This window comes from Dama dama, chromosome 11, assembly GCF_033118175.1.
Source record: "Dama dama isolate Ldn47 chromosome 11, ASM3311817v1, whole genome shotgun sequence".
NCBI lineage: Eukaryota > Metazoa > Chordata > Mammalia > Artiodactyla > Cervidae > Dama > Dama dama.
The window spans coordinates 66,733,196-66,745,802 of record NC_083691.1 but is presented as its reverse complement, the minus strand read 5'-3'; the positions used below and the strand labels follow the sequence as shown (position 1 = coordinate 66,745,802).

Here is a 12,607-nt window from a genome sequence, read left to right as displayed (position 1 = left end):
CTCTATTTTTAATTTTCGAGGCATCTCCATGCTGTTACCCACAACTGTGCCAGTTTACATTCCCATAGTGCACAAGGGTCACCTTTTCTCCCCGTTCTTGCCAGCATTTGTTATTTCTCATCTTTAGAAAAAAATAGCCATCATAATAAGTGTTAGATAATATCTCATTGTGGTTTTGATTTGCATTTCTCTGACTAGGGATGTGGAACACCTTTTTGAGTACCTGTTATCTGCATGTCTTCTTTGGAAAAATGTCTATTCAGTTCCATTTTTTAATCAGATTGTTTGGGGTTTTTGCTATTGAGTTGTATGAGTTCTTCATTTATTTTGAATATTAACTCCTTATCAGATGTATGATCTGCAAGTATTTTCTCCCATTGGGTAGGTTGCCTGGCCATTTTGTTGATGGTTTCCTTTGCTGTGAGCAAGCTTTCTAGTTTGATGTGTTCCCACTTGTTTATTTTTACTTTTGTTGCCTTTCCTTTTGGTGTCAGAGCCAAAAAGTCATCACCAATACTGATGTCAAGGGGCTTACTGCCTATGTTTTCTTCTAGGAGTTTTAGGGTTTCAGGTCTTAGGTACAAGTCTTTAATCCATTTAGAGTTTATTTTTGTATGTTTCTTTTACATGTGGCTGTCTAGTTTTTCCAACACCATTTACGGAAGAGATTGTCCTTTCCCTGTTGTGTATTCTTGTATATATTATTTTAGTTGATTTTGACATGTAAATACCTGCTTACAAATGTCTGGCTCCTCCTTAGAATGCAAACTCCATAAGGGCATGAGCCCGGCTTGTTCACTGTTCAGGCTCTAGTCTTGGGCATGTAATAGTGAAAAAAAAAAAGTGAAGTCGCTTAGTCGTGTCCGACTCTTTGCAACCCTGTGGACTGTGTCCATGGGATTTTCCAGGCAAGAGTTCTGGAGTGGGTTGCCATTTCCTTCTCCAGGGAATCTTCCCGACCGTGGGATGGAACCCGGGTCTCCTGCACTGTAGGCAGACGCTTTACCATCTGAGCCACCAGGGAAGTCTGGGCATGTAATAGGTGCTCAATAAAAATTTTTGTGTGTAAACTAATGAATATATCCCTCCTTCTCTGAAATGTTCTCATTGAGGATGGGGATGTTGTCTTTTATTTCCTGGTATCTCCAAAGACTCAAGAACTGTTTATGATTTTAATATCTTATTCTTTTAACAATTCTTACTGGGTATCTACCACATGCCAATCACTATGCTAGGTGTGGAGGACACAAAGGTGTGTCAAACTGAGAAAACTCTTGTCTTCACAGATATTAGTAAGGGGGGGGCAATAAATATAATAAACAAGTAAATTATCTGATTTTTTTGCTGATGTTAGAATGTAATTAATATCTCTCTTCCTATTTTTTAAGAACGAAGTCTTACACCTCTCCTGTAATAAAATTATAGATGATGCAAAGCCTGCTAGGGATTTGACAAATTCACCCCCCCTCCTAGAGGAAATAGGAATATGCTAATAAAAGCATGGGAAGGAGATACAGACAAGAAAGGGATAGTAGCAAAAGGAATGTTTTCTCCTTTGCGGAGCCTCCTGCCTGTCCTTCTGCCGTCTTATCCTGACTGTTTTCCCCACACATCTGTCCTTTCCATCCTTGAAAGCCTGCCGTGGTGTTTGCAGTGGAGGATTTTGAGTGATTGACCCTGAAAGTAGCCGTTGCCAAGGTATCGCTACTTACTACTCACAGCAGGAATAATAAATCTGCCTGCGTGCTGTCTCCTTCCATTTCAAGATACACAGCAATGAATTCAGAGCAGGGGCTAAAGAGAGTTATCTCGTATAAGGATAGCCTTATCCCTTAAAAAAAATTCTATTTTGTAGATGAATTCATTATCTCATTAGATCCTTTAAGATGAGGATTTCAGTTAGGGTGTGCAGATACCACCAACTAACTCCTCTGTCGTCCCAGCATTTGTCTTGAATTTTATTTTAACAAACTGTACTTTTTAGAGCTATTTTAGCTTCACAGTGAAATTGAGTGGGAGATACAGATATTTCTCATATACGCCTGCCCTCCTACACACGCAGCCTCCCTATCAACATGGCCCACCAGAATGGTATATTGGTTACAGTGGATGGACTTACATTGATATATCATCGCCCAAAGCCTATAGTTCACATTAGGGTTCACTCTTGGTATTGTATTAATATATTCTTTGAGTTTTGACACGTATAACATGTACCTACCATTATAGATACTACAGACTTTTACAGCCCTAAGAATCCTCTGTATGTCTGCCTATTCATTCCCCTGTCTTAGACCTTTTCATTCTGCAATAAAGTAATTATAATTTTATTGAATAGATCTGAAATTTTTTGATAGAATTACTTAATAGGCCTTTTAACACAGTAAAGCTGCTTTCTTGGTTAATAAATATTTCAAAAAATGTAAATTTAATTATTTTTAGAGCCTACTTTACTTCCAGAATGGTCCTGATTTGGATGGTAAATTACACAGTCTCCATAATTATAGTCTACATTTATGGTCCCCAGAGAGAAGGGGAGTCTCCCTGGGATGTCTGGCCAATCAGTATAGAGCAGGACTGAAGTCCAGGTACTCTGACTTCTGTTAGTTTCTGTAGCAAAGACCCAAAGCCCACTGGAGAGGCAGCTCAGATCTTAAAGGTTATTACATCCTTAAGTAGTTTGAAGCAGTTGTGAAAGTGGGATGGCTTATGTACTTCTAATTCAGACATGAGAAAATTCACTGTGTAAGTAAATAAAGAATGTACCTTGTAAGGAACAGAACAGACCACAAGAAGTCCACGCAATCAAACTCAGGCAGGCAAGTTGAGAATCTGCTTAGAGAGGATGGAATGATACGAGGGGGAAGGTTGGATTTAAAAGGAGTACTGCACTTTTAGAGAAGTTTCCATAAATTGTTAAGTCAGTGAAGAATAACACCTTCAAATGTTTGATGGTATTCTGAGACTGAAATTGGAGTTTCATTTGCATATTTCTGGCACATGGTGCATCTGTTTATCCAGCAAAATGAGACTAGGTTCTGATCAAATACATACTACACTTGTCTAATATGATAATTAACTGTTCTGTAGTATCACCCACGTATAATATTTTACAATGCTAGCCTCCTAAAGATTGAAGTGATTATTAATTTTTCCATAGCAAGTCAGAAGGAAATTATTTTAAAGAAGGTTGAGTTTTCATTAAGACCAATTCCTGCTCTTATATTCACCTTAATGTCATATTTAATATAGACCTTACTGTATCTTCCCAACCCAGGGATCAAACCCAGGTCTGCTGCATTACAGGTAGATTCTTTACCAGTTGAGCCACAAGGGAAGCCCAAGAATACTGCAGTGGGTAGCCTATCCCTTCTGTAGCAGATCTTCCCTACCTGGTTCTCCAAATTTGCTGGAGAAGTAATAGTCTGGCTCGGGAAGATCCACTGGAGAAGGGAGAGGCTACCCACTCCGTTATTCTTGGGCTTCCCTTGTGACTCAACTGGTAAAGAATCCGCCTGCAATGCAGCAGACCTGGGTTTGGTCTCTGGGTCGGGAAGATCCCCTGGAGAAGGGAAAGGCTACCCACTCCAGTATTCTGGCCTGGAGAATTCCACAGACTGTATAGTCCGTGGGGTTGCAAAGAGTCGGACATGACTGAGCGACTTAGACTCACTCACTTCACTTGCTGTAAAACCACGTAGTTAGCCTAAAGCAGACAGGAAAGAGCAGTCTCTCCTTTACAAAACAGATCGCAAGGGGTGTGGTGGGGGGCCAGCACATGGAAGGCAGTGGTCAGTGATGCAGGTGCTGTGTGGTTGGTTGTCCACCCCCAGGCATTGTTTGGCTATGTTACCTCGGAGGCTCTCCTGGTGACGAGGTTTAACTTCAGGTGTTTTGTTTGTGAATGGTGTGAAAGTATGCTTTTACTTAACTCGTGTATTTTCTTTGTCAGGCCTCTCTATCCGGAGTGTATGCTGGAAAGCAGACCGCCTCCTAGCAGGGACCCAGGACAGTGAGATATTTGAAGTAATCGTGCGAGAACGGGACAAACCAATGCTGATCCTGCAGGGTCACTGTGAGGGGGAGCTCTGGGCTCTGGCCCTGCACCCCAAGAAGCCACTGGCCGTGACGGGCAGTGACGACCGCTCCGTCAGGTGAGGCCCCAGCACTGTCGCCGTAACCTCACATACCTCCCTGGGATGGCAGATGGGTTTTGCCCAAGCTTGCATGTTACTTTAAGAGAAGGATAACCCACAGTGCAGAACCTCACAGTTTCCAAACAGAATGCTGAGACATTTTGCTTAAGGACAGTTGGCTTCTTGATATCTTGTTGCTATCTTTCTTGGGCCCCACCTTAAGTCAAGAAAATGTTCTTAGAAGTGAGAATACACTCCCGCTGGTTAGATTGGCCTCCAGGTCTCTTTCAGTTGAAGATGTGAGCTGAGTTCACTCATCTGTGATAAAGTCATATTTCCCCCTCATATCTTCTGTCCTGCTTGGGGGCAGCTTAGCAGTTTCACAGCCTACTCACTTTTTATCAGTTTAGTTGGAGATTAGAGATCTCAAATAGAACTGAAGTTCTGATTTTTTCAAAGTCATCTTTAGCATGAGAGTCATTGATTCTTTCTTTGTAAATTCTCACGTGGAATTTCAGGCAGCATCCTCAAATCAAGGGAAAGTGCTGGTTCCTAAGAAAATGTACCCATTTTATTGGGGCCTCAGGGGTTCTTCCTATGGATCACTTGTTTGAGAGCTCGACGGTAATAAAATGAGCAGAATGACTATGCTTCCACTGTTCTTGTGACTGTTGAGAGACTGAACATATGATTTGAAAGTGTGAGATGAAAGCTGTTACACTGAATCCAGCGTTTTTGTATTTACTACTGAACTTTAAATGTGCTCAACAATAAGCAGGCCAGAAAGAGAGTCTGAGACAGTGAGAGGAAGAGACTGATTGATCAGTTCATTGATGGATTACTGCTTCTAAGTTTGAATAGCTAAACAGGAAGACTGGACACTAGACCTAAGGTCATTACTCTCCCTCCCCACCCCTGTTCTGTATTTTTGTAAATCCAGTCAAGATGCAGTCAGGATACTCATTAGCATAAATCCAAAGATAAATCCATTTTTTAGTTTGCACCCAGCACTAAAGTCTTATCAATCTAACAATAACCCTATATGCAAAACAGAAAAAGAGACAACAGAAATACAGAACAGACTTTTGAACTCTGTGGGAGAATGTGAGGGTGGGATATTTCAAAAGAACAGCATGTATACTATCTATGGTGAAACAGATCACCAGCCCAGGTGGGATGCATGAGACAAGTGCTCCAGCCTGGTGCACTGGGAGGACCCGGGGGAATCGGGTGGAGAGGGAGGTGGGAGCGGGGATCGGGATGGGGAATACGTGTAAATCCATGGCTGATTCATATCAATGTATGACAAAACCCACTGAAATGTTGTGAAGTGATTGGCCTCCAACTAATAAAAAAAAATAAAAAATAAAAAATAAAAATCAGTGAAAACAATTACAGCTATCTCTACATGTGCTATAAATGTTTATTTGGCATCTTACTTCTCTTTACTTACTGCCTCCTCCTCTCTCCCTTTCCCTTCCGTTACTCTGAGCCAAACCAGTGCTACCAAGTTATTCAAACATCCAAGAAACTCAATTCATACCCATCCAGATAGAAAGGATTTCAAGAAAGTTTTTAGCTTTTGTATTTTAACAACTATGTTGAATCTTAGAATTGCAAAGAGCACTTACTGCCAGAATTTGTATTACTCCCTTTAACCATTAATTTGGCTAAGATGTTAAATGAATTTTGACACTCTGAGTATTGAAATTTAGCAAGGGTATAAGTCATAATTCTTTGAGAAAGATTAGCTTAGTGACTTTAAAAGGATAGTGTAGATTACTTAGAAGTGGTGGTTTCTTCATGCTAGTAGAGCAAAGCTTACATTGCTTAAAATAGTACATGGCTAAAAACAGCATGAAACTATGAATAATGGAAAAGGTATTGAAAGCATACCCTGAGTTTTAAGCTGAATAGCACAGGCTGCCTCAGGGATAGGCACACTCCACTGGGCAGCCCTACGTGACAAGACAGGTGCCCCTGTCCCTCCTGATGGCAGGATGCACTTAGAAAAACTACACCACATTTGACTTACTCTTGCCTTCTTATCACAAGAGCTTAGATTCTCAGCCACCCCTGCCCCCACCACAGATATTGTTCTTTGCATATTAAGAGAAGACTGTCTTTAAAGTGGTAACAGAAAGAGGTCACATACCACAACTGCAAGTCATATAGAAACTCTTATTCGAATCCTCAGATATTTAGTTCATGGTCTCTCAGTCTGAAGTGCCTGGTTAGGTGTTCTAAGAGCTGCCCTTCATGGGAAATAGATGGGGAGACAGTGGAAACAGGGTCAGACTTTATTTTGGTGGGCTCCAAAATCACTGCAGATGGTGATTGCAGCCATGAAATTAAAAGACCGCTTACTCCTTGGAAGGAAAGTTATGACCAACCTAGACAGCATCTTAAAAAGCAGAGACATTACTTTGCCAACAAAGGTCCGTCTGGTCAAGGCTATGGTTTTTCCAGTGGTCATGTATGGATGTGAGAATTGGACTATGAAGAAAGCTGAGTACTGAAAAATTGATGCTTTTGAGCTGTGGTGTTGGAGAAGACTCTTGAGAGTCCCTTGGACTGTAAGAAGATCCACCCAATCCATCCTGAAGGAGATCAGTCCTGGGTATTCATTGGAAGGACTGATGCTAAAGCTGAAACTCCAATAACTTTGGCCACCTCATGCGAAGAATTGACTCATTGGAGAAGACCCTGATGCTGGGAGGGATTGGGGGCAGGAGGAGAAGGGGACGACAGAGGTTGAGATGGTTGGATGGCATCACCAACTCGATGGACATGAGTTTGAGTCAACTCCGGGAGTTGGTGATGGACAGGGAGGCCTGGCGTGCTGCAATTCATGGGGTCACAAAGAGCCGGACACAACTGAGCGACTGAACTGAACTGAAGAGCTTCCCTTACAAGTGACCTCTGTTTCTCCAGCAGTGGTCCCCTTATCATCCAGGGGGCCCAGTGAAGTATTCCCCCTCCCCTGACCAAGAGGGGTCCTGTCATTAGTGGGGTACCAGGGACTTTTGAGGCATTTCGGCATATGACTGTGTACAGCCAACTTGGAATCCTCCTAGGCAGGGGTACCGTTTGTTCTCCATCTCAGATACTTTTTCTTGCTCAGGAGACCAACAAACATAATATGCATTTTAGCCTATATTTACATAACACAGTTTCTAGAAGAGAACCCGTATTTAAAAAACAACTAATAATAACAGCATCTAGTAGTACCTCTTATCCTGTGTTATTAACACCCATTGGTATAAATCAGGAACAATTCTTAATCTCCAAGGAGAAAAGTATAATTTTGTATGAAATAGTATGTAAAATTTCCTTATTTTTGAATCTCAAAATCTTTGAAAATATCTCATGTTTTATTTCTTGCTGGATATTTCAAATGGAGAAAATCACCCAAAGATAGACCAAACACCTTTGCAACTTTCTAGACATGCTGAGAGGAAGGACACTGGTGTGATGTTACTGCATCCTTTTTTGTTACTATCACCGTGATGAACAGGCCTTTGGCTTTGAACTGGCTGATGACTATGAGAAAGTGTTTTGTTTTGACTTTGAACTGTCCTTAGGCTGTGGAGCCTGGCTGACCATGCCTTGATTGCCCGCTGTAACATGGAGGAAGCAGTTCGCAGTGTTGCTTTCAGCCCTGATGGATCTCAATTGGCCCTGGGCATGAAGGACGGATCTTTCATTGTTCTCCGAGTCAGGCACGTACTACTGCTATTGAAAATGACATTAGAGATATGCTTCTGTTAAAATTAATTCTCCAGGTCAGAATGTTTGTCAGGACTTTAGGAAAAAAAATGCATTTGCTGTTTTGAATAGGTAGATTCGCAATCCCCTATCTGTAATTGCCAGATCCAAACACTGAAAATCTGAAGTTCTTTGGTAAGTTATTTGGCAGCACAGCCTGACCCAGTGAACTGATATGAAATTGTTTACAGTTTGTTAGTCTCCTTTTTTTTTTCAATGTCATTTTTTTTCTCAATATGTATATTTTATTGAAGTATAGTTGACTTATAGTGTTTCAGGTGCACAGCAAGGTGATTGAGTTATACACATATCTATTAATCTCTTAGTAGGAATAATCATGTGTCATGTGATTTGCTGTGAGAATATTAATGTGTTCAAAAGGGGTCGCTGCCCTAGCTTCTACGGGGTTATTACATAATATATGTGAACCTTTCCAAAATGCAGTGAGTGATCAACTCCCAAGCTCGTCTGGTCCTAAGGGTTTTAGGTAAGAGATTATGAGCTTTTAATGAGACAAGAAAGAGGAAGAAAGAGGAAAGCCACCTCTAATAGCACCAGATTTTTAGAGATGAGCTGGAGTAAAAGATTTTTTTCCACCTATAATCACTAATAAAATGGAACATTTCCCATTTATTAACATCCAATATTATTTCTACTATACAGAATTTATGACCCACTCTTGTATTTCTTTCAAATAACATTGGTTATTCTTTGGGATTACACATTTTGTGATTATAGAAAGGAAACGAAGCTATAAATTAGATACTGTATCTCACATAACAATTTCTATATAGCTTTAAAAATGCTGTTGACATGGTTTATTACACTAAATTCTCATTACCAGCTACACATAACTCATTACCAAATGGGTGAGCAATCTTTTCTTTCTTTGCTTAGTGATGTATGGGAAGATGGCTAATTACCAAATTTTCAGTGACACACAAACTTTAAAGCATGACTTGAGGTTGCCATCCCTAGGTTTGCTATTATTACTTTGCTTTTTTGTTCTTACAGGGATATGACAGAAGTGGTTCATATCAAAGATCGAAAAGAAGTCATTCACGAAATGAAATTTTCTCCAGATGGTTCTTATCTGGCAGTGGGATCCAATGATGGCCTGGTAGATGTCTACGCTGTCGCCCAGAGGTATAAGAAAATTGGAGAATGCAACAAGTCTGTCAGTTTCATCACACACATTGACTGGTCTTTGGATAGTAAATACTTGCAAACTAATGATGGTGCTGGAGAACGGCTATTCTACAAAATGCCATGTAAGTCACAAGGGCATTAAATGTTTGTGCAAAACATAGCTCTGAACCATGGCAGAAAATGTATGAGGATATTCTTAGGACCTGAGGGCAAGGAGTATTTTCTCAAACAAGACCCTCAGATCACAAACTCTCAAAGAGAAGATTCATAAATTGAAACACGTTAAAATAAAAAATTATTCTACAACAAAAGAGCCCATGAATAAAATGAAAAGACAGTGCATAGGTTGGGCATAAAGACTTGGAATTATTATAATGGACAAAGGCTATTCAGTTGACCTTTGAATAACATGGGTTTGAACTACATGGTCTACTTCTGTAGATTTTTTTTTTAGTAGTAAATACTAGAGTACTACATAGTAAGAGGTTGGTTGAATCCATAGATATGGAACCATGAATGCAGATGGTCAATGCAGATATGGAACCATGAATGCAGATGGTCTGAGTTGTACATGGATTTTTGACTCCCCTGAGTTGTTCAAGAGTCAACTGTATACCTAGAATGTATAAAGAATGCCTAAAGATAAGGAAAAAGAAAAATTACTAGGAAAATAAAAAAAAAAACCCTGAAAATTTGAGGAACACAATCCTAAACTACTATGATTACTTTAGTCTCTCTTTGTGTCCTTCATAATTGGAAGCCTTTATTATGTACAAAGTCGGACACGACTGAAGCGACTTAGCAGCAGCAGCAGCATTATGTGATTACTTGGTGAAATGTGCTAATTGGGATTAAAAAAACACACATTTTATTTGTAACCCCCATTATAACTTCTATAAGAAATTCTTCTTATTTACATAATACTCATTTGGTAACAGTTTATAATACTAAAATGTCATAAAGACAAATTTATGTATTGTAATCTTTGAATAATGATTTTTTGTAATGTAAGATTAAAAATGTAATGTTTAATTTTATCATAAATTTTTATTGAAAAATCAATTTTACCGTGAAATAAATTTTCCATGAAATAATATTTACCATGAAAATAAATAAATGGACTTTCCAGGTGGCACTAGTGGTAAAAAACCCACCTGCCAATGCATGAAATGTGAGAGACATGGGTTGAGAAGATCCCCTGGAGAAGGGCCTGGCAACCCACTCCAGTATACTTGCCTAGAGAATCCCATGGACAGAGGAGCCTGGCGGCCTATAATCCAGAGGGTTGCAAAGAATCAGACATGACTGAAGCACACATGCATGCAAAGTGTAACATAATGAAATGTCAACATTTCTAAGAGTCTCTGCCCTGCCAATACATCAGTTTACCATTACTGGGTGCATATTTCTTTGTGTCTGCTTTCTTTGCTTGACAGTATTTCATATATATTTTCCTATGTGAAAAAAGATGGAACACACATTTGTCATTTGCAATAAACAAATAACACCCTGCTCAGTGATAATATCATAACTTGCTTTCTCATCCTCCTACTGTTGAGCGTTTGGGCTTATTTCTAGTTTCTTTGCTGATACCCACAGTAAAACTCCAAATATCTTTGTAGAGGTGGGATTTTCTCTTCCATGTTACTTCCTTGGACTGTGTTTTTTAAGCAGGGACACTAGATCAGGAATATATTCAAACTATCAGCTCTGATTCTATGATCTTAAAAATGGATATACTACTATGCTAGAGACCAGAATTGCCAATCTGACAATGCACCAGTAATGTGCAAGAGCTTTATTCTCATAGATTGTTTATTTGAAAATACTTGTTACTATTGAGGGGAAAGTATGAGTTAATACACTTAATTGTCTTGATTTTGAATTTTTAAATAGTGTATCACTAAGCATTTTTCCCAGCATTCCTTTTTCTGTGGGCTTCCTCCTTTGTGTGCTCCCAGAGGACATCCCTTGCTAGCTGCTGGTGGAAACTGGGTATTGTGCCCTGTACTTAAGAACATAACGAGCAAAATTGTCAGGACTCTTTTCCACAACCAACTATATTTCATCAAAATTTGGTAGAGTTTTATCATGTGGCACTTTAAATAGCAAAGTCCATTCATTTTCTTCATTAATTAATTGAAGCTGATTTTTTAAAAAATCACTTCTCTGGCTCCTGGAATTATGAAAAGTATGAGTTCAGAATAAACTTTTTAAATAAAAACCAGAAAAAAACTGGTAACTGTGATAATATATAATTTAGTAATAGCCATTTCTTCAATAACACAAAGCATGATATCATCTGTATCCAAATAATTAAGGTCAAGTAAATATCAGTTCAGTTCTGTCGCTCAGTTGTGTCTGGCTCTTTGCAACCTCATGGACTACAGCACACCAGGCCTCCCTGTCCATCACCAAATCCTGGAGCTTACTCAAACTCATGTCCATTGAGTTGGTGATGCCATCCAACCATCTCATCCTCTGTCATCCCTTTCTCCTACTGCCTTCAGTCTTTCCCAGCAACAGGGTCTTTCCCAATGAGTCGGTTCTTCGCATCAGATGGCCAAAGTATTGGAGTTTCAGCATCAGTCCTTCCAATGAATATTCAGAAATGATTTCCTTTAGGACGGACTTGTTGGCTCTCCTTGCAGTCCAAGGGACTCTCAAGACTCTTCTCCAACACCACAGTTCAAAAGCATCAATTCTTCTGTGCTCAGTTTTCTGTATAGTCCAACTCTCACATCCGTACATGACCACTGGAAAAACCATAGCTTTGACTAGATGGACATTTGTTGGCAAAGTGATGTCTCTGCTTTTTAATATGCTGTCTAGGTTGGTCATAGCTTTTCTTCAAGGAGCAAGCATCTTTTAATTTCATGGCTGCAGTCATCATCTGCAATGATTTTGGAGCCCCCCAATATAAAGTCTGTCACTGTTTCCATTGTTTCCCCATCTATTTGCCACGAAGTGATGGGACCATTGGTTTTCTGAATGTTGAGCTTTAAGCCAACTTTTTCACTCTCCTCTTTCAGTTTCATCAAGAGGCTCTTTAGTTCTTCTTCAATTTCGGCCATAAGTGTAGTATCATCTGCATATCTGAGGTTATTGATATTTTTCCTGGCGATCTTAATTTCAGCTCATGCTTCATCCAGTCCAGCATTTCTCATGATGCACTCTGCATATAAGTTAAATAAGCAGGGTGACAGTATACAGCCTTGACGTACTTCTTTCCCAATTTGGAACCAGTCTGTTGTTCCATGTCCAGTTCTAACTGTTGCTTCTTGATCTGCATACAGATTTACCAGGAGGCAGGTCAGGTGGTCTGGTATTCCCATCTGTTTAAGAATTTCCACGGTTTGTTGTGATCCACACAGTTAAAGGCTTTAGCATAGTCAGTAAGGCAGAAGTAGATGATTTTTTTTTAACTCTCTTGCTTTTTCTATGATCCAACGGATGTTGGCGATTTGAACTCTGGTTCCTCTGCCTTTTCTAAATCTAGCTTGAACATCTGGAAGTTCACAGTTCACGTATTGCTGAAGCCTGGCTTGGAGAAT

At 39.7% G+C, this 12,607-nt stretch overlaps 1 protein-coding gene across 1 annotated transcript in view; it reads left to right on the top strand.

Annotated features, from left to right (window-relative positions):
- Positions 1–12,607, top strand: part of EML6 (EMAP like 6) — a 274,839-nt gene that overhangs the window by 141,833 nt on the left and 120,399 nt on the right. Inside the window, exons 7-9 of the mRNA XM_061155430.1 lie at positions 3,953–4,154; positions 7,721–7,858; positions 8,919–9,175. Of these exons, the coding sequence (XP_061011413.1) occupies positions 3,953–4,154; positions 7,721–7,858; positions 8,919–9,175 (597 nt within the window). The remainder of the gene's footprint in view (positions 1–3,952; positions 4,155–7,720; positions 7,859–8,918; positions 9,176–12,607) is intronic.